The following is a 25,517-nucleotide window of genomic DNA, read 5'->3' as shown; positions in this document are numbered from 1 at the left end:
ACACATGACGCATTGGCTAATACTGCCACTGACAACTGAAATTGAATGGATGTCTTGGGACGTACACTACGTCGTAGTGTTCCTTAAAGTGAGACAAGAACAAACACATAACCTTACACGTGTCAGGGAGCCAGAACAGGCCTTGTGCTTTTCAGCAGGGCACAATGATGGTTCTTATATGGTGGTTTGGTGTGTGTGTTTGATTACTTTCAACCCTTTAGCTACAGGGTTTAGTAGGCAACTATTAATCATGCTAGGCTAACTATCAGGTGTCTGGCTCCTATTCAGTGTTAACATATCCTGCCCATTTCCTGTTGCATCAGCTCTAAAATAAAACAATGTTCTCAGTTTCAGTGTAGTTTATTCTCTTTCATTTTTGACATGAATCTCAAAACAAACGGACCATTAATTTACACATGGGAACAGAGATAAAAAAAAACAAAAACTAAACATGAAGAATACATCCATCCCCCCATTTCAATGAGAACATAGTGTATCGTCTTTGTTTGCATCTAAGTGTTCTTGGCCATTTCTGCCACTGAGACGTTCAAGCTGCTCTTCATCTTCAGCCTCTGCTCTGCCTTCTGCTTCTGGACTTCCTTAAAGACCTGTGCAGAGAAAAAGGGGCCAGATGAGGTGTGGAACAAATAATTTTAACGTGTTAAGTCGTGATGAGGAGGTGTCCATCTGGCTCGCTTTTAGAAGCAGAGGTTTGTTTCTGTTGCATGAAAGGTTTCCAATGTGTAAAAATAACCGTGCTGTCATGTTTAATGTGCCACACATCAATGTGGTTGAGTATGTGGTCTGCAAGCAACTTGTTTCAGCCCCTTAACTCATGTCACTCTGAGCAGAACAGAGACTACAGATGTACTTGATGTTCAGATAAAGTATCTAAAAAGCCCCATTCATTTGAAACATATAATCATTGTAAATCTTCTTATAGTTTTATTTCTGTTTTTCTTTATTTGGGTGGAAAACACAGCCAAGACTGAGCTGTGGGCCAGCTTTAGGGGAGGGGACGACTTCAGCAGTTGCATGCATGTTGATCCACCGAACTAGAAGATCGATGGAAAGCTTTCGACTGGTTCGCCGGATCTGAGCAGCCTCAAACTACGGTACCTGTGACACTGCACAGAGCTTTTGGCTCCGGTACCTTGATGCTCAAACCCAACAGTAGACTAAAATGATTCCATGGCGACATTGACTGAGACTCTCCTGACGCTAAAACAGTATTAACAAATGGACAGTTGCTGGGGGTGTATGTGGTTTGCAACAGTTAGAGGTTTTGTGATGTGCAGTGAAAACTCAAGGTTGTAGTGACATGTTCTTCTGTTCTCATGATGCTCGTTATTACCACCCTCTGGTGGAGGAGAAGACACTGTGTTGGTCAAGAAAAGGGGATAAAATATTTCCATGAATATTCTAAACCAATATTGCAAGATAGTTGTGATCCCTACAAGAATGTTGAGTTCTTTTAATAATTTGTTAAAAGGAAAAAGTGGTGGGATCAATGAAATCATATGATGATTTCTTATCAGTGAATAATTGTATTACATCATCTCCAAAGAAGTAAAAACAGCGGTTATTTGGACAGTTGGCCATAATAAATCAGGTCTAAATTGTACACTACAAAAACTTGTTTCCCAAAAATGTGGGGTCTTGAGCAAACCTATACGTTCCCAGTCAGCGGTCACACTCACCTGGGGATAAACAATTTTTCATCCAGAATCAAATGATTTTACATATATATCCAATACCAATGATTCAGCTGGGATAGGCTCCAGCATCCCCACAACCTTGACTGCAGGATAAGCAATAGATAATGAATGGATGGATGAATAATTCTTTTTTGTTGACGTGTGTTATAGTTTGTGAGTGCCTTGATGCAGTTTATTTTCATTATGGCAAAATCATAAAACACTCCCTAAAAAACTCAGACACAGGTAAAAAAAAAAAAAAAGATGACTGATTCTTAACTTTTTCAAAGTAGCAATGTTTTTCTTTTCAATTGTCCTTTTTTTTTTTTTTCAAAATTCCCAGGCTGCTGAGGGCTATGGAGAACTGGTTACTGGTTCCTTGAGCGTGTTTGACAGAGGACCTAATGAGGTGAGCAGCATGGTGCAGAGTCAGACACCCCCATGTGGGAGGACAAAAAGCAGCATGAGTCAGAATTATGAAGCCTTTCTTCACTACCTTGATGCAGAAGGCCTTCTTGGCTAGCCAGCGGCGGGTCGCCCTCCTGTAGTACTCTGGAGGGAAGGTGTACGTGATACCCAGCTGCTCGCACACCCTCTCAAACGCATCGTAGCGAACCAGCCTCAGCTTTTTCAGAAGCTTTTTTCTACGATCAATGGCCATGAGCATTTTCCTCTTGTTGGATTTGTCCTGGGAAAAAATAAATAAATAAAAGCAAATACAGTATCAGCTGTTAGAAAAGATGCCAAAAAAAGTACAGATGGCAATTTGTTTGGTAAAGAGAAGCAAAGACTGCTGGAGTATCTTCAATACAGGACACAAATGCAGCAAGCAATGTGCTGGAGCTGTGAAAGCTCCTTTTTTGATATGACGGGGATGTCAAGAAATCCTGCCCTGTGTGAGCGTGGAGGTGTGAAGAGATACGTTTCACAGATGAGGGTGTTTGTGGCATAACGCTATGAAGTATATGACGAAGAATAATTCCGAGTAAGTTCGGCCGATCTTCAAACCATCACTCACCTTGTGGTGCTTTTGTAGGTGTTCCTGAAGGTTGCGGATCCTCGCTGTCAAAACAGCAACTGAAGGAGAAGGATAGTGTTTCATTTCGGCATGTTGCAGATGAAATAGCATTTTTATTCAGTAAAAAAAAAGCAAAAACAAAAAACACAATGACAACGAGAGGACGGCAGCTCACCCCGGACTTCCATGGAACTGCGGTCATTTTCGTCAGCCTGGACTTTTGCGATCAACTGCTCCTTTTTCACTTCTAGCTTTTCCCTCTGAGGGTGGGCACATCACAATGTTCAAGTCGTGTAAAAAAAAAAAAAAAAAAAAAAGAATATCAATCAATCAATAAATGAACTATCTCGACATCGCAACATCATGTTTAAACCCTCACAAAAAATTCCCATTGCAAATAAACGATGAATGAAGACTGAACAATGAAGAGACAGCATGTAAACTTACATGACTTGCTAATTCCAACGAGAGAAGCCTTTTAACAAGATCGTCAGTCCTTTAGTTTCAAAAGTAGACACATGAAGAAGTTAAGAGTAGCTTGGGAATGAATTGATAATGTGAACTTGTTTTTATTTGCAAGGTGACTTACGTCTGAGCGATGGGCACATCTTTGTAGTCCATCTTCAACATTGTGGGAGGAAGATCGCTGAGCTGGCTCTCAGGACCTGAAGACCACATATGGTACGGAAACAAGAGTTCTAAGCATTGTCACTCCAGAGGCCATGATGCGAAGGGAGAAATGACCAACCTGCTGTCTTCTTCTTTGCTCCTCGGGCATAATGTCGGACAGCCGGCTGCGGGGTGAGGGTTCCTGCAGGCACAGAAAAACAAAACCAGCGTTTAAAGTGGCGTAATTTTTTTTTTTTAAATTAGACTTAATTTATGAGGTTTAAGAGGTTCTTGATTTGAAAATCCACTGATTACATTACCTGGACAATAATGTGGTTATGGATGAAAAATTATGTATCACAATTAAAAAAAATTCAATTAAAAACATTTATAAATACTTATAAAAACATGTTATAAAACCAAAGTCCCCAGGAAATCTGACCCGGCATGACTTTCCTTAAACCATAAACCAGAAAAAGATGATAATGCATATACTTTTTTTTCTTTATTTTGTACATATATTCTACATATATTTTGTGATACATGTTTCATTTTAAACAAGAATCAAATCATTTTTTACACACACACACACACACACACACACACACACACACACACACACACACACACACACACACACACACAACACGACAACTGGGTTAGGCTCCATCATCCTTACGATCCTAACTGCAGGATAAGCGATCGATAATGGATAGATCGATGGATGGATTAATTTTTTCCATGTGTGAAATAGCTTTTGATTGCCTTTACACACCAACTTGATTTTCATAGTGACAAAATCATGGAAATATTCAGTCAGGTCACTAAGTATTCTAATTGTTATTTTGGAAGTTTTCCTTCTCAGAAATCATCTCAGTCTAAAATCTTCATCATTGGTGCATTTCCACTGTGAGTGAAAGAATCTAAAAAAAAAAAAAAAATCCGAAACCACATTGTATGTTTTTTTTAAAAAAATGGTCAGATGCGACCGTAACAGAACTTTTTGGTCTTCACTCAAAACGCTGTGTTTGGAGGAAGAAGGATGAGAATCATTCCAATAATACCATACCTACAGCAAAGCATCTTGCTCTGGGGGTGTTTATCAGCATAGGGGCCGGGACAACTGCAATGTATTAAGGTGAGGATGAACGGGGACATGTATTGTGAGATATCGGGCAAAAACCTCCTTCCCTCAGTTTGAGGAAAGAAGATGGGTTGTGGCTGGGTCCTCCGAAATGACAATGGCCTGAAGCACACAGCCAGGAAAATCAAGGAGTGGCTCCGTAAGAAGTATATCAAGGTTCTGGAGAGGCCTAGCCAGTCTCCAGACCTAAATCCAATAGAAAATCTTTGAAGGGAGCGTAAACTCCATGTTACTCAGCGATAGACCCAGAACCTGAGAGATCTTAAGAAGACCTGTACGGAGGAGAGGGCTAAAATCCCTGCTGCAGTGTGTGCAAACCTGGTGAAGACGCGCAGGAACTGTTTGACCTCTGTTAACAAAGGCTTCTGTACGAAATATTAAAATTGTTTGACTTGAGGAATCAAACACTGATTGGACCCTGTCATTTACAAATAAATTGTTAAAAATAAACATAGAATATGATTTCAGTTTTTTTTTTCTGTCTCTCTCAGTGGAAATGCATCAATGATGGAACTGTTAGAACCCTCCATGATTTTTAAGTGGGAGAACTTGCAAAATCACAGGGGATCAAATAGTTTTTGACCTGACTATTTAAACAAAAATCTGACACAAGTATATAAAAACAATAACGGGTAACGTTTATCGAATTAGTTTTTTTTTTTTTTAATCATTTCTCAACGATTTTATTTTCACTGTATGACCAAATGGATGAGGGGAGTTCTGGCCTCTCCGAACAGCCGTGGTTTCTGTCTCAAAACCAGGTCTAGATTTATATAGCCTACAACCTCTAGTAAACACGTAAAAGCATTGCGGGGACAAAAAAAAAATCAACTTGTTTTATGAAGCCTCACTATATTCTGTCAATACCTTGTTTATGCTAAATGTAGCTAAAGGACGTCGCGAAACTTCCAGAATACACACTCACCCGCCGCCCCAACTCCTGGAAGTAAAGACGAGATGAAACTCGCTGGCTTCAGGGACACAGCGGAGCTAAAGGCGCCGTGTTCCCGCAAAACCCCAGCGGGAAACTTCAGCACCGTACGCAGAACCACCTTCGTAAGCATTACTAACAACCGATAAACCGAAAGGGACAAAATAAAATCAACCTGAAATTTGAAGAAACGTTCACTGTCGACCCCTACACAAGGTCCGCCATCTTGGCTAGACCCGACTAGCTGAGTAGCTAAGGCTAAACAAATACATTCCAGAAACATCGATCGGACGGTTGCAAAAATACTGACTCACATCATTATTATTGTTTGTTTGTTTCCTATTGAAGCTATTATCACCACTTTCTTAATCATGTTTGACTTTTGCGTTATAGTATATTCTGATATTTAAACACCTTTTGTTGTTTTTGTTAAACACCATGTTTAAATACCCGTTCATTCATGACATTGATTTATAAATAAAAAGATCCGTTGCACCAAGCAATATTACTTTTTACAAACTGTGAAGAGCTGTACGATTATTTATATTCCATGTTTTCAGCTATATAGATCAATTTAACGCATCATAATTCTTTTTCGTCACACATAGTGTCTAGTTCTGTATGTCAAGTGTTTGTGTTGTAAGTGATAAAGCAGCATGTGTTTGATTTTTGAACTCCTAAGTAATAAAAAAGAATATACTGACCTAGTTGATGACTTAACCGTATAATTATGTCTTTGATTTTTACCAAAATATGCATATACTTGTTCAGCAGGGGAATTGCAGAAATGAGCTTGGTAAGAAAATAGAAAGTTGCTTTGAAAAAGAGGTTTTAATTAAAAAAAAAAAAAAAGCAATATCCTGGAAATTGTGCCACCTGGTTATCGCACTGTATCGGATTTGCTTCCACAATCAAAATGTCTATAAATGAAGACAAGTCCAAATAAAGTAAAATGATGCCCAAGTTGGAGAGAACTGAGTTTGTACCGTCCCCAGTATGACGAATCAAGAGGTCAAGAGGATAGAGTTCCTCATGAGCCTTATATCTTCTGTTTTTATTCAATCAGACAAAAAAACGTCACCGTAAAAACACTTCTTTGCATATTTCCCTCAAACTATGCAACAGGTAAAATTTCTTCTGATTCAAAGACCATCAGCATCGTAATCATCAAATATCAGTGTCATCTTCAGCTCAGGATCTAACAAATATCGCTATCTGTATGAACTCAATAACTCAAGTGTGAACCCAAACAGCACCCGTCTGTTAATTGTCATTCATGGCCAGAGCTCGGAGAAACGGGAAGTCGTCCCAGTGAATGTCCGGTTCCACACTATCTTCAGGCTCGTGGTCGTGGCAGGAGCTGAAGAAACAACGCTGCGCCTGCCTCGGGCCGGAGGCCACGATCTGCTTACACTGCAGATCAAATACTTCCTCTGAATCCAGCAGGGGCTGGGTGGACTCGGAGCGAAGGTAGACGTGTGAATCCCTGGCCGGTGGACTCGTGCTCGGACTTGGGAAGATGACGGTGGCGTAAGGAACGGAATCGCTGTTTGAACCCGAGTAGCTCGGTACGAACGGGGACCCGCATATCGACTCTCCGAGGTCGCTGGTATCGTCCGGACAGCTCAGCCAGGGATCCTTGTCCTTGTCAGCCACTTTCATCGGGAGGTCCAGGAAGCTGAGGTGCGACAGATAGATTGGATTTGGCTCGTCGGTGTCCTGATGACATTTCGTATCCTGTGAGAGGAAAACAAATAAGTTTTCAAATGGATTTCAGCAACCGAGCATGGAAAACCCGCAAGTGACCACCTCATTTCTGTGTGACACAAGTCAGGGAAGTAAGGGGTTTACATTTCTGCAAGAAGTGACCCTCAAGTGACTGAGAAAATACATAAAAAAGAACAAGACCAGCATTGAAAAAGAAATGCCTCGCAAAAATAAGATAAAATGGCAATTGTTGACAAAAAACAAGAGACAAGTGATGAAAATCTTAAAATTCCTAAAGTGATTGTATCAAACACTATTATCAATGGGATTCCCTGTCAACATTTGCATGCTGGTTATATCATAACAGTAAAGATTTCTTCATGGAACTAAAGCCTGCTGGAGATCCTTGTGATTGTCAGTTAGTCACTGGCTATGAGACAGATTTGAAGCGATGAAAATCTTTGGCGAGAAAATACTGACGGGAGCGACCCTGACCTGGATCAATCCTGACGTCCATCTTTTGATGCTGCTGTGAGCGGGATCTGGAACAACTGGCCAAAAATGTACCTTCAGCCTGCGGAGATTGATGGGAAGAAAACAAAAATCTATAGCTTCTGATCGCAAACCATTCATTGACGTTCAGTTTTTATTTCATGCGTTCTTGTGAATCATTTATAACAGGAGTGTCAAACTTATTTTGGTTTGGGGGCAACATACGGCTTAATTTGATGTCACGCGGGCCGGATCAGTAAAATCATAGCATAATTACCTAGAAGTAACAATTTTTTCCTTTGTTTTAGTGTAAAGGGGAACAGGTAAATTATAAAAATCTTTATATGTAGTGAACTGTTCCTTCAAAAAATACATGGCAAAGAACCAGCTCTCCTTGCATTTTGTTGTATTTTTTGCCATGGCGAGTCTCGTCGTGGCACCGAAACTTGCTGCATCCAAACCAAACATTAAGGTTTCTTATTAACATCAACAAACAGATACAAAGAAGTCAATTTTTCTTGGAAAACCCTTCACTCGATGTCCACTTTTCTCTTTTTTGACAAGGGGTACAACAATATACAGGACTGAAAATTAGAATATTGTGATAAAGTTTTTCATCTTCTATAATGCAATTACAAAAACAAAAATGTCATACATTCTGGATTCATTACAAATCAACTGAAATATTGCAAGCCTTTTATTATTTTAATATTGCTTATTATGGCTTACATCTTAAGAAAACTCAAAATTCGTATCTCAAAATATTAGAATATCATGAAAAAGTTTTTTTTTTATTGCATTACAGAAGATAAAGAACTTTATCAAAATATTCTAATTTTCTGAGACAGTCCTGTATTTGCCTGCATTTCTATTTTAAAAAAAGTAGTTAATGATTTTCATGTATTTTTTTAAATTGTAGATTTATTCCGCGGGCAGCATTGGACCCCCTGGCGGGCTAGTACCAGCCCGCGGGCCGTACGTTTGACACCCCTGATTTAAAACATCTCCACAGAAAGAGATTTTACCTGTTGGACACTGGGAAGAACTAAGTTAATATTATGAGAGAGATGGAACAATGCATATGTAGAAACAAGTGTTTAACAAATAAACTCTCCTTGTGTCAAAAAGAAGGTCAGTATGACTGGAGCGCCTTGTAAAGGTCACAGCAGCTATGATCTCACCATTTGTGGTTGGAGAAACAAGTCATGAAGAAAATGATGAAAAGGGACAACCCAAAGCCCGACCCCATGACAATCAGCACAACGGCAAGCACATCTGAGGAGGTCAAAGACGCTTGGTGAATGAAAAATCACATAATCCGCTGTCTCCTGATCTCATGACACACTGGAGTGAGACGATACCGACCGAAGGGCTCGGCATCGAAATGAGTCGATGACCCGTTGCGACTCCCGCTGAGGGTGCTGACCATCAAGAAGGCCTCGTAGGGACCCTTGGTTTTGAGATTCCGCAGCACAACCTTTCTCTCCAGGTTTGCATCCACCTCTGCAGTAACAGGGAGAGAGGAAATACAAGTCCAAACACATCACACATGCACATTCACGTGTTCATGATAATGACTCCATCGATGTGTAAAAACAACGGGAGCTTTTCCAGATTGCTGAGTGGATGTGGATTTAAACTCTTTATTTGTTGTTTTTGTTCCTACCCTGCCTCTCACTTGTTACATGTAATCTATGATGCATGATATTACCCATCTGCAAGGGACATAAATATGACGAGAAAACGTTTCTGAAATATTAAAAAAAATCTCCAAAAATACACCTCAGAATTATGATTGATTAAAAGTGATATCGTTCAAGGTTTTAATTAAAAGACAACAACCTGAAATTGGTTTGTTTGTGATTCCATCAAATTTAGCAAAGGGATTACACAGATATATCTATACAAATGTAAAATAACTGCAAAAATTAAAAGAAAATGGAAAAGGTTTCGGGATTCCCTTTGCATCCGATTGTTTGAACTTCTTGAGCATCTTTATATAAAAAGGAGCAGGTCTTTCTTACCATGTTGAATTCTTTTTGTTTTGTCCTGGTAAAAGACTTTATAATTTTTGATGATCCCGTTCCGCTGGTCTAAAGGTATTTCGTTCCAGGTCAGCTCAACGCCCATCCACCAGTTCTTTCTGATCATGAGCGTCGGCACCTGAGATGGAGCTTCACACACACACACACATACACACACATATAAAAGGACTGTTTCAGAAAATTAGAATATTGTGATAAAGTTCTTTATCTTCTGTAATGCAATTACAAAAACAAAAATGACTTTTTCATGATATTCTAATATTTTGAGATAGGATTTTTGAGTTTTCTTAAGATGTAAACCATAATTAGCAATATTAAAATAATAAAAGGCTTGCAATATTTCAGTTGATTTGAAATGAATCCAGAATGTATGAAATATTTGTTTTTGTAATTGCATTACAGAAGATAAAGAACTTTATCACTATATTCTAATTTTCTGAGACAGCACAGTATATATATATATATATATACTGCTCAAAAAAATAAAGGGAAAACTTGAACAACACAATGTAACTCCAAGTCAATCACACTTCTGTGAAATCATAGTGTCCACTCAGGAAGCAACACAGATTCATTTTGACCTGTTTTAAGGACATTACATCAAAGTTGGATCAGCCTGGAGTTTGTTTTTACACTTTAATTTTGAGTGTGATTCCTAATCCAGACCTCCATGGGTTGATACAATTGATTTCCATTGATCATTTTTGTGTGATTTTGTTGTCAGCACATTCAACTGTGTAAAGAGCAAAGTATTTCATAAGAATATTTCATTCATTTAGATCTAGGATGTGTTTTTTAAGTGTTCCCTTTATTTTTTTGAGCAGTGTATATATATAAACACCAAACTTGAGGGTTCATCAGCATGCATGCCGTTCACATTTTGTCCACAAGAGGGCTCAACTTTAAAAAAAAATCTGCAGCCTCTCATAAATTACACAACAAACGTGAGCTCCAATGGCGAGAAGCAAAGTCCTCCTGACTTCTTCAAAGTTACCCCGACTCCCACACCTCCGCCTGCTCTTTGTGTGATCCTCCTCTAGCGTCCCGGGCTACTTACCCTTTTGTCTCAAGTAGGCATTAACAGTCTGAGGAGGTCCGATCCCGTCTTTAAACCTGGGATACACAGAGATCTCGTAGGGCTTGTACGGCTCAAAGTTGCCTATTGATGAGAGCAGAGGGGTTGAGGTGTATTAGCGCTATAATCTCCTAACAGTGTGTTCAGGCAGGTGTTGCACAAGGAGAAAGAGGCTCCGTGCAGAAGGGAATTCTCAGGATGCCTCATGAGATGAGAATGAGGAAAAGTGAGCGAAATGTGACCCTTTTTCGAAACGCGTAAACACCTGTTATGACCACGTCGGAGACGTTCCTGTCCACCAACTGGAACATGATGAGGGAGGGGTCGGTCTTCAGCAGCGGCCTCCACTGCACCACGAACCCAGTGAGAGTAGGAAAAACCAGAGTACGGCTTTTCCACCGGACTCGGAGGGATTCTTCACCTTGGGGATCGGCTGTGGCGCTCAATACCGCCCTGCGCTCTACACACATTAATAACACAGTAGGTTGCGATGAAACACACTAATGATACTTTATATTGATGTGATTGAATGTGAAGTCTTAATGGTTCATCAATTGATAGGCAATAAGATTCTTCGGAAAGGCTCATTAATATCACCCTACGTTAAATGAATTAAAAAAACGTACAGCCACCTCAGAAGTCTATTTATACCTATTCATTGAAGGAATGCTACGAAACTGAAAATTTTCCACAATTTTTGTAGGGCGTTTTTTTTTCTATTTTAATAAAATAAAAACCTGTTTCATTCATAAATTACTTTTATGGTAATTTTTGGCTGATTTAAAGATGAAATGCTATTTCATAACTTTAAATTATACTGTGTGTTATATTGTGAATAATGGTGACTGAGTTTAATTAATCCTTCGTTATAAATTGGAAATAAGAATAAATCATCAATACATTAAAAAAAAAGAAAAAAAGATTTTAAGGCTAGTGGTTCTAAAGCGATAATGTTCATTATGGTTAATAAATGTGAATATCTAACGCAAATACAGTCGGAGCCATGTGCTCGGGGCTCCGATGGTAAGGGCCTCAGTCAGAGCGGGGTTAAAATTTGGTAAGAAATAAATGATGAATGAAAAAACTCTTAAGAGAGAAATTCCACAGTTTACAAAAGGGTCTGAAAAGGACGTAAAAATAAAAAAAACATGACATTTGTTACAAAAAAGGAATTTGCTTCGTGACAATTTTGATCCATCCATCTATCTATCTTATAATATATAAAAATCAATATAAAAACTACATATAATTATAAAAATATTATATACCTGTATATTATATAAAATATATAAAGATAAATATAAAATATATTTTATATACGAAATCATGTACAAAATTTGACAAGCAATGAATAAAAGATAAATAAAGCTTAAAATAAAAGAAGACAAAATTCTATTTGTATTGCCGCGTTTTTCGGAATATTATCATGATTCTTACGTTGAGTCCGGTAAATTGTAACTTCGGTGGGGGGAGATTTCCCAGCTGCATTGAAAGCACTCAGATACACTTTCTCCAGTCCCTGCTGAAACTGAAAGATGCAGTGTTTCCCCACAGTGGCGCACACCTGTCCACCCCTGCTCGGTGCTTTTTGCAGCGAGACGACGTACGACAAATTTCGTCCATTGGCATGGAATTGTCTTGATGGCTAAAAAGCGAGAAAAAAAAAAACTTTAAAAAACATTTTTTAAAAGGCAGATCCCAGAGACGATTCATAAAAAAATAAACATTTGTGACAACGGGCGACATGTGTACCTTCCAAAACAAGTGTGCGATGCGTTGGTGCTGAGCCCCAGACACTCTCATCCAGTAGTCTAGCAGTCCGGTGGGCGCTGGAAAGAAAAGATGGATGTCAGCCTCACGGCTTGTCAAACGCGCGTCCCCCCTTTTCACTCTTTAAAAAGTACAACTTCTCCGCTCAAGACAGGCCTATGGCTTCGCCGACGGAGTGTGTGGCAAAACTCGATACGTCAATTGAGCCTGAGCTGTGGAGCGTAAGCTGCAGGAGCTGTAGAACGTGACAGTGGCATATATTGAAAAGACGGCCATGTGGAAGAGCGGGCGACAGACTGGAAAACATCGGGGGAGACTTGATTGAATTGATCAGATCGCAGTTACCGCTTTCCAAGGTGTCTCCGGACCGGCTGGCGCTCCATTCGCTCCACGGGCTTTGCTTGTATCTGATTCGGATCTGGGCAAAATATCTGGTTCCGTGGAGGAGGTGACACCGGTCAATGGAAAAGGCCAATTTGGTGTTGTTCACCCGGGTCTGAAAGTCACAAATGCGGCTCCGTTGTCACATTCATACGTCATACAAGTACACGTGTTAAGTCCCATTTTATTTACTGTATTTTCACGACCTTAAGGCGCGCATAAAAGTCTTAAATTTTCTTCAAAATGTGCGGCACGCCCTATAGTGCAGTGCGCCCTGTGTGTGTTGTTGTAAGGTGGACGTTGTAGAGAACACCATGAGAACGTTAAAGGGGGAAGTGTTGGCGTTGATTGTATATAAAAGAACGGGTTATGCAGAACATTGTTGTTCCAACAACCCTGAAAACATCACAGACAAACACATCCCGCCCAGCTGCATCGCTAACATGGACGAGGTGCCGCTCACTTTCAACATGCCGGTGAGTAACACTGGGCAGAAGAAGGGGACCGGCACGGTAGCGATACGCACAACGGGGTACAAAAAGTCTTCTTGGACACCACGGTTTCACTAACAGATGCTCGGGCTAACGTGTCCGCCGGCACTGTTGTTTGAGCTTTCGCAAAAGCCGGCATCATTTCCGAGGTGCCGTGCGGCGCGGAAAGTGACTCCGACAGTGGCGAAAGTAAACCCGGCATGTTTGATGGAGATTTAGCGCAGCTGTTCAAACCAGAAACAGAGGATGAGGACTTCGATGGGTTCCATTGATGATGATTACCGGTAAAAAAACATGTGAATACCAAACTCAGTTTTGCTCCCGCTGCATTTTTAAATACGCGCACTTGTATGCTTGCGTGTGTCGTTGTTGTAAGGCGGACGTAGTAGAGGACACCATGAGAACGTTAAAGGGGGAAGCGTGGGGCGTGGATTGTATATAAAACCTGCGCCTTATAATCAGGCGCGCCTTATGTGTGCGTTAAATACAACAATAGCACACATAACTGAGACTGCGCCTTTTAGTACGGTGCGCCTTAAGGTCGTGAAAATACGGAATATAGCGCGTGACACTTCCATGAAGGGCAGGTCGGGACTGCGCCCTTTAAAATGATTCATAGAAACCCAACATGAACAAGCACCTGCGAGGAAACGCTGCATTTTACTGGTGCAGAAACTCAATGTTGGCCCTCTGTCTTAACCGGTTGGAGTAGAAAGAGAGAAAGTGAGTGCGAAGGAGTTTGCTAGAGAGGTTGGGATGGACAGGCACAACTGATCTAGGACTACTAATAACAGTAGCGCTAAATGTTCCATGTATTAGCCGACATGATACAATGGCAGCTTTACTTTTCATAAAAGAAAGAACAATAGTTGATGCTGTGGTAGATCAAGTAGTTGCCACATGAGAGAGTCCAGGCACTCGGGAGAGGACTTGAGGCTACTATTATGCATTGACGAAGGGGCGCGATAGGTAGACTGGGAGGAATGAGAAAAGTGCAGTGTGGGATATCCTTCAGCGGAGTAAGCCTATGTTAGCATCACCCGCTGCTAGCCTAGTGCTAACTAAAAAGATTTTGAGCCTGTTCTTAAACAAAGATCGGGTGTCCGCCACCCCAGATGGAGGCTGGATGACAGTTCCAAAGAAGGGGAGCGCGGTAAGTGAATGATCCGGCTGCCGTTCTGCTTTTAGAGACTCCAGGGAGCACGAGTAGCCCCGGGTCCTGGGAGCAGAAAGATCGGGTTCACAGAGATGTGGTGGCTACTAGACATTTGGACGGGAGGAGAAGGATTCTGAATTCTTCTTTGAAATGTTCAGGCGGCCGGAGACTCAGGACGCCATCGTTATCGATGGAGTTATTTGTCTTACGGAAAAGTTCTTATCAATTTATGGATTTGACGAAACCGCTTCTCAAACAAAGGCCTGGCTAACATCAACAGCCGCGGCAACAAATGAGAAATCTGTACCGACTTTTGATATTTTACGCGACTGCAATGAGTTGCAGATATATATCATAAGGAGTCTGATTCAAATAAAATCTGACTGAACGTTGAGGCATAAGATTAACGTTACATCGTAAGTCTCAGAGTAAAATTCGTTGTCAAAATGAATTCCTTTCATTGTTTTCCAAAGACTCCCTCAGATAGAGAGAACTGGTTTATTTGTATAGTAATTACACCGAGCTATTAAACCTCCTCAGTGTCATGTGTGGTTAGTGTGGAGGCGTGATGAAGTCCCAGCATTCTCAAATGTGTAGTTCCAATTAGCAGCGATGCAGCTTTCTTTTATAATTGCTAATTGTGTTTCAAATTTGCATGACTATTAAACTATAAATGTAATTTGACGAAGGGGGAGAAAGAGAAACAACCGTGTGAGCTATCAAAATTGAAACGATATCCATCCCGCTCAAGTCTCGGGATCGCGTGTGCGGAGATTAACAACCGTTTGTTGTTGTAATTTGACTTTACTGCCACTTGGGGGTGCAGAGAAGTAGCCACATATGAGGTTTAAAAGTTAAATAAGAATAAGAATAACTGTATTTATCCCGAAGGTAATTGTTGTGCCAGAGTTTCAAGTAAAACATAACAATAATAACAATAATAAATAATAGTAGGACATTGTATAAACAGTTAAAAAAAAAAAAAAAAAAAAAAAAAAAAAAAAAGAGGGTGGGAATAAGAAATACAAATAAAACTGTAAAGTGTAAAGTTAACTAAAATTAGGTGAAGTCAATATGTCAGGACCTCAGGGGATCCACGTAGACCACGTATTTGCGTTCCGGCGCTCATTATACCGAGTGAATCTGTGCTAAAGCGACTCGCGCTCACCGGTTGTTCCGTCCATCGGCCGTTGTCGGCTGTTTTCATCCTGACCTCCAGGGTCATGAGGTTCCTTTTCATCCATGCCTGGTGCGGAGACAAACCCCACCTCAGTCTCAGGCAGCCGGGCTTTTTAGGCTTCGGTTGAATACTAAGAATGTTCGGCTGGTCAAACTTTGCTGAAAGGGAAGACGAACCGATTTAGTCTTGTTTTGTTCCAGTAACATAAAATTATGTTTATGATAATGTAATAATTTCAGGGCGCGGTTTTGAAAACTCCTCAGAGTCCAGAATTACAGGATGCAATTTCCGATGAATCCTTTTCTCAGCAACGGGCTGAGAGTCATCAATTCGTCGATGACGCTGTGTTCCCGAAAAAGGTCAGAACAGCCCGGTCGCAGCACATCTTTCGCCGTGAGCTGAAAACACACCTCTTCACCAAGCACTACCCTATGAAACGCAATTAGCCCTCAACCCAACCGCAAAAAAAAAAAAAAAAAAAGGATGAAATTAATGTATATGGTTCTGAGATGGCTATTTGGTTGAGTGGTCACTTCTGACTTCCAACTACTTCGGATCTTCGGATCTGTATTGCACTTCTTGTAAGTCGCTTTGAATAAAAGCGTCTGCCAAATAATGTAATATAATGTTATGTGCTCACTAGTAACGCCCCGAGCAAAGACATCTGCAGGACTTCCTGTCTCGGCGAAAATGGGTAAAATCCCAACACTTAGAAAGGTATTGTACTTTAAGTCGCTGAATTCCAGACAGAAATCGACCAATTTGTCAACAACCCTCACCGGCGCTGATGGGTTCCAGCGTCAGGCGCGCCGAAGTTTCCCGTCCGAGGTCGTTGGCAGCCGTCACGTATATGTCCATTTCCACAAAGTAGATAAAATGGGCTCGGGGGATGGTGTAGCGGTGGGTACCTTGCGGTGGATGGTAGGTGTAGGACACATTCTGAGACCTGGAATCGTGTTTCAGCATTCGGTGAGTTGAGCTTGGAATATTTTTTGGATGAGGCTGGTGTGGCGGCTGTTACCGGATCTCTGTGTGAAGGGTGTAAGTGGTGGGCAGGTGGGTTTCCTCCCGGCCGCTGCTCCACCGACACGTCAGGGTGTTCGAGGTGGTGAGGTTCGTTTGACAACTGAGGTTCTGAGGTGGCGACGGCGGGTCTGCGCAGCCAAAGAGAAGGGATGGTGAGACGGCGTGAAAAAAAAAAAAAAAAAAAAAAAAAAAGGTGACGATGTCGCTCTGCACGCGGGAAATCGGTGAATATACAACATTTAAAAAATTGGCTGCAATTTGAAATGAATCTGCATTTGGGTGTAGATTATCCAGGGATATTGTGCTTTTCAGGTATTTGTTTTTGGGATTTGGGGGGTCTTTATGTTCCTCATTATTTTCAGATCATTTCCATTTGCCTTTCTATAAATGTAATTTTCATTTATTTTTGAATATTTAAAATGAGGTCAAAAATCCAATTTTTTTTTTATTTTCTTTTTTTATACCATAAAGCACGCTAGGCACGGGGAATTAGCGACAGACAATAACAAACTTATTCTTCCTCACATCCAGCTCTGATCAGCGTCCCTCCGATCATCTGAACAGGAGACGTCTGGATGTAGCAGGTGATACTTTTCATGGTCCAATTGAAACTCGGAATAACAATCTCCGAAACCTTGCCGCCTTCGGCCGCCACCATCCTGCCGGGAAGCAGGGTTTTCCCGAGCCTCCACTCGATGTCAGGGGAAGGAAAGTCGGGCGTCAGGCAGTTGTCCAGGAAACTACAATTAGCCGTGACTGGAGAACCCAGCAACACCAATGAGCTGGTGGTCCTGAACGTCCCACATGACTGGATCTCCTCTTCTAAAATCGTAGAAAAACAGCAGGACCTCACGTTTCGTGTGCAATTACGTAGGATTCACGTTTTAAAAATAACAGATTTTCCAGAATATTTCACTTACCGACTTTGACTCCAGTCACAGAGACCGCCAGCATGATGATGAGCACGGACACGGATCCGGGGATCATGATGAGAAAACCTATCAGGCAATATCAAAAAACACTAATTATTTGAAAATATATCCCAGTTACAAAGACACATGTGGACATAGTGATCGATTTTTTTTCATGAATTGTAGCTATTGCACAATGGCTCGTTGGTCTAGGGGTATGATTCTCGCTTTGGGTGCGAGAGGTCCCGGGTTCAAATCCCGGACGAGCCCGCCATTCTGCGACCTTTTCCAAAATAATTGTCCAACCTCTCTCCCGCCTCCTTAATAGCCGAATTTTAAAAAACAGCCACAATGGCACAATTTGCACGATTCTGCACAAATTCTATGCCGCCCCTCCCAATCGTCCCTCGAGGATCGATCATTCCGATTCTGATACTGGTATGATCATCAAAAGTGCAATTGTAAATGATGCCCGGCCCCTCGATATATGGCTTTTTGATTCATTGCTGTGTTTAATTTTAAGAAATGATCTTTGAATACATACGTCACAATGACCGCTGATAATGCAACAGAAAAATCACCGTAAACGCCTCTTACTCTTGCCTTTTCGACTCACTTGCGCACTGCACGGGTGGGTAGCTACACCCCTAGACTAACAATAACGTGCACTAATTTCACATTTGTAACAGGTCGATTTGCAGTGGTGAAATGTTGGATCTGGAATATGTTTATATACCAGTACTATTCCTATGCGTTTGGATCATTTTTATCATTTGTGTACATACACATCAGTTAAAAAAAATACATTGATCTAAATTTTCCATGTAGAAATTTACATGTAATTTATCCCAAATATTTAAAATATTCACACCTCGCTGATCAGCAAGCAGTTGGTGTATTAAATGATTGAAATGATTTTAGAGTGACTGACTTCTTGCCCAGTTTGAACCAAGATAGGCCAACAGCCCGTGACCCTGTTCAAAAATAATTCAGAGTGAGTGAACGAAATAATTACGTGATTATACCTGAATACTGCAGAGTAAAGCAAAAGTAACGGAACAGCTCGTATAACTAATTATTGTCACTGGGGAGCAGTTAAGTAAAGCAGCTCTATTCCCACAGTTTACTTTGCTTCCTCCAGGATTAATGGGCGTAATAGTGCATTATCCACAATGATTGCAGTAGAATCTACACCAGACCTTGGCGTTTTACGGCCACATTCGGACCATTTTGCTTTTTTTTCCGTCCCGCCAAACTATTTTCTTTGAATGTTTTCAATCAATATTGAATTTAGATTTTTTTTTTTTTTTCTTTTGTTTAATTTTGTATGGATTTTTCCATACAAAATAATGTCAGTACATTTATATGATCATGAATGATTTCAAAATTGAAATAAAATGCCAAAAAAATTGAAATATTTCAATTGCAATTTTCTTTTTTTTTGAATTAACATGATACCTTGTTGGCATAAAAATGAAATAAGAATACAAGGTCAACCAGCTGACTGAAAGCTTCCCGATGAAATTGAAAAAAGCCTTTTTTTCCCACCTAATTTTGATTATCAGGCCTTGCTACCCCCATAAATGCCCTCATTTGCTTATTCAAGCCTTTGCTTTCCAAGTATTGAAAAATCAGGGAGCCTCAAAATAACCCTTAAGCACTTTTGGTAAATCAGACATGAATGTTGCGACAGCGGGACGTGATCCACGCAGGCACAGGCGTAAACAAACACACCCAGACAGCTCGTAAATGAGGCGCGAGTGCTGCGAAACTTCCTCTGGTCCGATCTCGTAACACCATGACTGTTTTCACGTTTTTTTTTTTCAAGAGAAAAATCACAGGGAGGCGAGAATTGTGACCGTTCGGGTTTCAACTTGACAAGAAAAAAATAGCAACATCCTTCATCACTAAGTAATTTGAGTCACTTTTATGCATTTCCTGTTTGCACGAATGTTTAATCATTTTTTTGATATCTTCTAAAACCTGCACATTTCAAACATTATTTACAATTGAAAGTGACTGGTTAATTTATTTTACATACACTAATAAAGACAAACCAGTACATGTGACATGATTGATGTGCTCATAATGATTATATACATCATTTAACCAATGGATGTGCAGCTCATATAAAGTTGTAATTACACATATTGAATGTGAAAATTACATACAAAATGCTGGATTGAATGGCTTTCATTTTTTTGCACATCTATTGTGTTTTAACGCCAGACAAATATATGACTCGGGTTTAACATTTAAATAAGTCTTTCCCTTATTGCATTTTATCTCAAAAATCAAACTTCACAAGCAAGTTCTGGGAGTCGAGGGAAAAACTTTTTTTTTTAACCAGTCGAAACTTTGAACGGATACCCAACTCATGGCGGGCGACAGTCTGCGAAAGATAGTTTAATAAAGATGTGATGAAAATGATAGTGACAGTGGGATCCCGATATATATATATATATATATATATATATATAAATAAAAGGGTCTTATCAGCAAAAAGCGTACAACTGAAGATTGTCTTTGCCTGGTCAGAAACTATCTTTTATTTGATTACCTGTAAATCTGTCCAAGTGCCGGTCTGGGGATTTCACGTCAAGGTTGTCAAACAAGCAAAACAAATCCATCTGAGTGGGACGCCTCGCTTTAACAATTCAGACGTCTGCCCTCCCCTCCCCTCCCAGTTATACTAAGTTTGTGCTAAGGAGATGTGAGAGAAATGGAATTTCTTATCAGCCGAGCGCATAAAAGCCTCAATATCCCTTCTCTTCCCTTTTAAGAATTTTCTGATTACTTCCAACAGGTAATTGCCTGTGGCTTCCACAAAAAAAAAAAAAAAAAAAAAAAATGCGAGTGGAAAGGGATGTTGGGTCCGGGGGAGTGGATTCCTATTAAATTTGGAGGGCATTTTGTCAACAAACAAATTTAATATGCTTAAAATGTTGTCAATATTGAATAGGACTGCCAACTTTCAGTGTTTTGGCCAATTATTTTGCTAATACACTGATGCAAATATATTCTCCGGATTAATTGTCATGTCTCAGTGAGTTCGGAGATATAATGGTTTTTCCTGCAGCCGCCATATGTTTCCTCCTCCTGTGTACGTGTGTGTGTGTGTGTGTGTGTGTGTGGTTGGGGAGGAATTACAAAACGCATCCCTTTCGCAAGATCCTCAAGGTAGCCTCAAACTGTTTCCTCTTTTCGCCACACAAAGGATCACATTTCACAAAAGGAGCTCCTACGATATGATGTATCGATGTGATTGAATTGTTGCTTTCGTAAGATTCAAACGACAAAAAGTCGTCACTTCGAGCCGGGATTGTTTTTTTTTTTCGCATCAGCGATTACTAACCTCTGAAAAAAAAAAAAAAAGAGGAAAAAAAGAAATCCCTCTCACATCCCCTTTTTGAAAAGGATGTGAACACTAACACGTCTTCCCCGCCGCTTCACTGCCGAGGAAACCGCTGGATTCAGAAAACGGCAGGAACACAACAATCTGTCGGCTTTTTTTTATCTCTGAGCCGGCGAAAAACAAAATGAACTTTTTTTATTTCCGACTCCCTGTAACGAACGGTCTCAGTTGTCTCCTTTTAAACCCGAAGCTCGGAGTTCAAACGTTACGAAATCTGTTCAATCGTCGAGAAAAACCTTCCATCTGGTCAGCTGAAAATCAAACGGTTCGGCTTCCAAAACCCAGATGTCATGTTGAGATTATTTGACAGTGTTTATTACCAAATAAAACCCTAAATCTCGACTCATTCGTTTAAAATATCCAATATTAAACCGTCCCGGCCTTGAAAAATCGGAAAACTCACATAGTTCGGTCGACTTCTACCATCACGTTATCAACCGAATCTTTCTTAAATTATAATGCGAATTACAGGGAACTGGTGTTGCAATGCTGTTTTTTTAGATCAATTTTCTCACAGTTTTAGTCAAAATCACGCTGGATTTAAAGTCCGATGGAGTCTCGCTTCCGATCGAAGGAAGCGAGGAGCCAAAGGGCCCCGACCCCGGGAGGGACGAGGGACTCACCGTAGCGGCGGCAGCAGCTCCAGAGCGGCTCAGACGCCTCGGCACGTGTCCGCCGACCGGGTGACGTCCTTGTTTTGAATTTGTGAGAATATTCTCCTTACCAGGAAGTACCACGCCACCGATGTGGGGGGGGGGTTGAGTTTCTGTAAGGGGAAGCAGTGAAGAGAGAGGGAGGGAAGGAGCTGCAGGGTTCAGCTCCGCCGATCATACGTGAAATAAATGAAATCCAGTGTCGTACAGCGATGGATTTTTAATCACCGTCAGGATCGTCAATGTCGACATACAGCAATTAAGTCCTAGCAGATGGCGCTGATCAATATGTGTGGATTTAATCTCTTAATTTCATCTCTTCCCCCGTTAGCCGCCACCGTAAAAATTCCCCGCAGGAGCGGAGGCGCTCCGTTTGGGAGTTTTTTAGCTTTAAACATTGAAAGGGCAAAAGTGTCTCATTTTCTAAAAATCGACTCATTTTCTAAAAGTCGAGGAATTCAACCCATATTTTATCTTTACTAAAACGGACTACCTGTAAATAGAGCGCGGCACCTAAAGAAACGTTGGATTTGAGTCAAAATCTATGATATTTGACACCAAATCCCGACACAGTTGACTTGATAACACGTCTCATGAAGAGCAGGTCTTTGACCAGCGCTCTTTAAGATGATGGACAGAAACCAAACACTCTCAGGTGAGGAATAAATGTCTCTTACCGGTGCAGAACTATCACGAGTAGCAGGGGCGAACTGGAGCAGGGAACCACACCTCAGAGTAGAAATCTGGATCGAAAGCGCTTTATTGCGTTGAAACGGCAAGTAGGGTGTCGCTGGTAAGCCCCTGGCCCCGAGACAGAGTTGCACAGGGCTGGGTCTCACCAGGACGGGTTGCAGGCGGGGTAGGGGTCAGAGGTTACACCGGCCGACTGGGTCCGGTCGTAACGGGGTTGGGGTCCGGTTGTGGCAAGGACCCGCGGTGGTCTAAGAACCACAATCCCCGCCGGGGCCAGGCAGAGCGTGCAGCTGCCTTTTATAGGGATCTTGATTAGCGGCATCTGCTGCAGCTGGCGCCGATTACAAATTGGGATCCGGTGTGATACCCTGACAAGAACGCTCGGACAGATCCCTGCGCAATGCTGGCGGCCTTCTGCCTCAACCAGTTGGGATTAAAAAAATATAATCGCAGTATTGCTGAGTGATACAGTTCAATTTACATGATACCTTAAACGCGATACCATAAAACTGCGCCGGCGAAAAACAACATGATACCATAAAAGTGAGTGGGCTAACTAGGTGTCATGTAAATTGAACAAAATGAAAATTGCAATTTAAATATTTGAATTTTTTTGGCATTTGATTTCAACTTTCATTAAAAATTATTCATGATAATTTAAACGTACTGACTTTATTTGGAGTGTATTCATCCATACAAAATGAAACAAAAGAAAAAAAAAGGAGTTTCTAAATTCGATATTGATTGAAAGTACTTGTCAACCCTAGAACACTAAGGTTTAAATAAATAACAACATCACTAACGTTGGGTATATTTTACCCAATACAATATCCTGGATAAAATACAGTTTTTATTGATTTATAGATGGGCTGATGGGAGGAGGGAAATCAACATACAATTTAAAACATCCGTTAGCAGCCTGAAGCTACCCAAGGACCCATAAAACAATTGTGGCAACACAATAAAAATCACATGACAAGAATTGTGTGGGTGAAAATCACCCGACGTTAGTCTTCTAGTGTTAAAATATTCAAAGGAAATTGTTTGGCGGGCCGGATAAAAAATCAAAACGGGACAAATGTATGTTTGAATTGAACTGGGAACTGGACGTTGCTGAAAATATTCAATAAATAGCCCATCGGAGTGATGCAACCAGGGACGGAGTTTTAAGGATGTAGTGAAAGAGAACATGAAGTTAGATGGCGTGAGAGAAGAAGCTGCAGAGGAGAGCATCAGATTGAGGAAGATGATTCACTGTGGGGACCCCTGAAGGGTTCAGCTGAAAGGAGAAGAAGAAGAAGAAGTGACTCCACCAGTGGAGGAGGGAGTGGTCCGACCCAGTGGTATTAGTCCAAATCCCACAGTGTAGAAACCAGTGGCAGGTCTTCCATTTTACACCCTGGTCTTCAGTAATGCTCATAAACAATCCACCCCCGGCTCATTAGCTTAAGGCTATAAAAAACATCTTATTATGCAGAAATGCACTGTAAAGAGAGGTGGATCGCAGAAAGATAATTTCTGTAGAGTTAAAATTCGCACGCTGGGATGCATCACGTGACCACAAATACAATAGTCCGCTCTCTGACTATCCAATCAGACGATGAGAATACGCTGATGTTGCTGTAGCCTGCTAGAAGGCTTTGATGTCGCCAATTCAAAATCTGATTGGTTGAAGCAACGACGTCATCAACGCTTATTTTTTTGCGTTAAGGGCTAGCAGAACTGATTGTGCAGCCCCCCCCCCCCCACAGGCAGATTTTTTTTACTTCAACCCAGCCTGGCAACAGATGATGGCTGAAATGTGATTGGTTAAGTGCTTTAATATGAAAATGCATATGACCAGGGGAAAAACTATGAAAGGAAGTAAACAGACCATTTGGAATTATTTAATTAGTATTCATGGACAAAATATAATTAACATCTGTGATTCAGATATTTTTTTTTAGGCCAGCAGAGAAGGCCTTGCAGGCACCTGACAGCCCACCACTGATAGAAACGCAGACAGTAGAAATACTTTTCCTCTGAAAACCTGATCTGAAGTGATATATGTTGTGTGTGTGCACAAAATCCAGTGGAAAACAGAAGTATGTGTATAAGCCAGGGGTCCCCAAACTTTTTCCTGCGAGGGCCAAATAACTTTTGCCTCTTCTGACGAGGGGCCGGGCCGGTTTGTAACAAAAAATGGGACGATCGCAGAGGTGTCTGAAAGTAAACATTTATTGTTTTCCAAAAGCCACACATAACAAAAAATAAATAAAAAAATCAGAAAACAAATAATAACATCATTAATGAATAATGTTTTTGTCAGATGAGACAAACAGCCTTTTCTTTGAATTGAGCAAAAAAAAATATCGTTTGTCCTCTGCAGGTTAAATACGCTGCATTCTGCATCTATTTTCTCATACCTAATCTTTTCATCATTGTTCCGTGTTATTTGACAGGGGTGTGTCTAGGATTTTTTTTTTTTTTTTGAGGAAGGGGTTTCAGATGAGACACAGGCTGTAGAAGGGCTGAATAGAATGTTACGTTCTATGCATGTGCAAGTCACGATGACGTAGCTAGAATGAACAAAAAAAAATCATAATGCATCTCTGGTATTGTTCAGGGCCGGGCAAAATGTGGCGGCGGGCCGTAGTTTGGGGACCATCGGTATAAACTGTCCACAGTGGTTCACTACCCACCCCATCTTGAATGTCAACTTATATGACGCGTGTTCTTGCCACCATAAGACTCAATACAGGCAGAGCTACAGACCTTTTATGAGCGGACATTGGGTTTGCATTACTCGTAAAGCAAATACGCTTCCACATTTTTTGTTTTGACAATCTTCCAAGCGTGCCTTCTTAGCATCCCTACACGTTCTCAGGCTACTCATAGTAGTAGCTTGTTGCGATGCTAATTTTTTTACGTTTACCTTTGCAAGTTTGCAAGTCTGTGTGGGTTTTTTTCCAGCTTCCTCCCACAGTCCAAAAACAGCAGGTTTGTCAGAAGAAAATTGGAAAAGTTGCCCGATTGCAGGAAGCTACAGGATTGTCTCAGAAAATTAGAATATTGTGATAAAGTTCTTTATCTTCTGTAATGCAATTACAAAAACAAAAATGTCATAAATTCTGGATTCATTTC

General features: G+C 40.8%; 2 protein-coding genes and 1 non-coding gene across 3 annotated transcripts; 1 reads left to right on the top strand and 2 right to left on the bottom strand.

The window, feature by feature from the left end:
* Positions 1-341: 341 nt before the first annotated feature.
* mrps15 (mitochondrial ribosomal protein S15) lies at positions 342-5,634 on the bottom strand. The gene is made up of 8 exons (XM_086154476.1): positions 5,394-5,634; positions 3,464-3,526; positions 3,305-3,380; positions 3,163-3,211; positions 2,891-2,975; positions 2,716-2,774; positions 2,194-2,385; positions 342-608 (listed from the first exon to the last, which is right to left on the bottom strand). The coding sequence occupies exons 1-8, from the start codon at positions 5,530-5,532 to the stop codon at positions 513-515; spliced, it is 759 nt and encodes a 252-aa protein (XP_086010602.1). The 5' UTR covers positions 5,533-5,634; the 3' UTR covers positions 342-512.
* A 577-nt stretch (positions 5,635-6,211) lies between these two features.
* csf3r (colony stimulating factor 3 receptor) lies at positions 6,212-21,740 on the bottom strand. The gene is made up of 16 exons (XM_086154062.1): positions 21,672-21,740; positions 17,643-17,720; positions 17,248-17,544; positions 16,718-16,850; positions 16,476-16,642; positions 15,685-15,854; positions 12,834-12,984; positions 12,471-12,547; positions 12,156-12,363; positions 10,984-11,178; positions 10,701-10,802; positions 9,623-9,772; positions 8,964-9,101; positions 8,780-8,873; positions 7,602-7,680; positions 6,212-7,136 (listed from the first exon to the last, which is right to left on the bottom strand). The coding sequence occupies exons 2-16, from the start codon at positions 17,707-17,709 to the stop codon at positions 6,663-6,665; spliced, it is 2,502 nt and encodes an 833-aa protein (XP_086010188.1). The 5' UTR covers positions 17,710-17,720; positions 21,672-21,740; the 3' UTR covers positions 6,212-6,662.
* trnap-ugg (transfer RNA proline (anticodon UGG)) lies at positions 17,832-17,903 on the top strand. The gene has a single exon. It is a non-coding gene; the product is annotated as a tRNA-Pro (tRNA).
* Positions 21,741-25,517: the final 3,777 nt, after the last annotated feature.

The sequence above is a fragment of the Fistularia commersonii genome, chromosome 10 (assembly GCF_037954325.1).
Source record: "Fistularia commersonii isolate RoL2024-O1a breed Wild chromosome 10, RoL_Fcom_v1.0, whole genome shotgun sequence".
Taxonomy (NCBI): domain Eukaryota; kingdom Metazoa; phylum Chordata; class Actinopteri; order Syngnathiformes; family Fistulariidae; genus Fistularia; species Fistularia commersonii.
The sequence above is the reverse complement of the archived record's forward strand: the minus strand, read 5'-3'. Positions and strand labels throughout refer to the sequence as shown.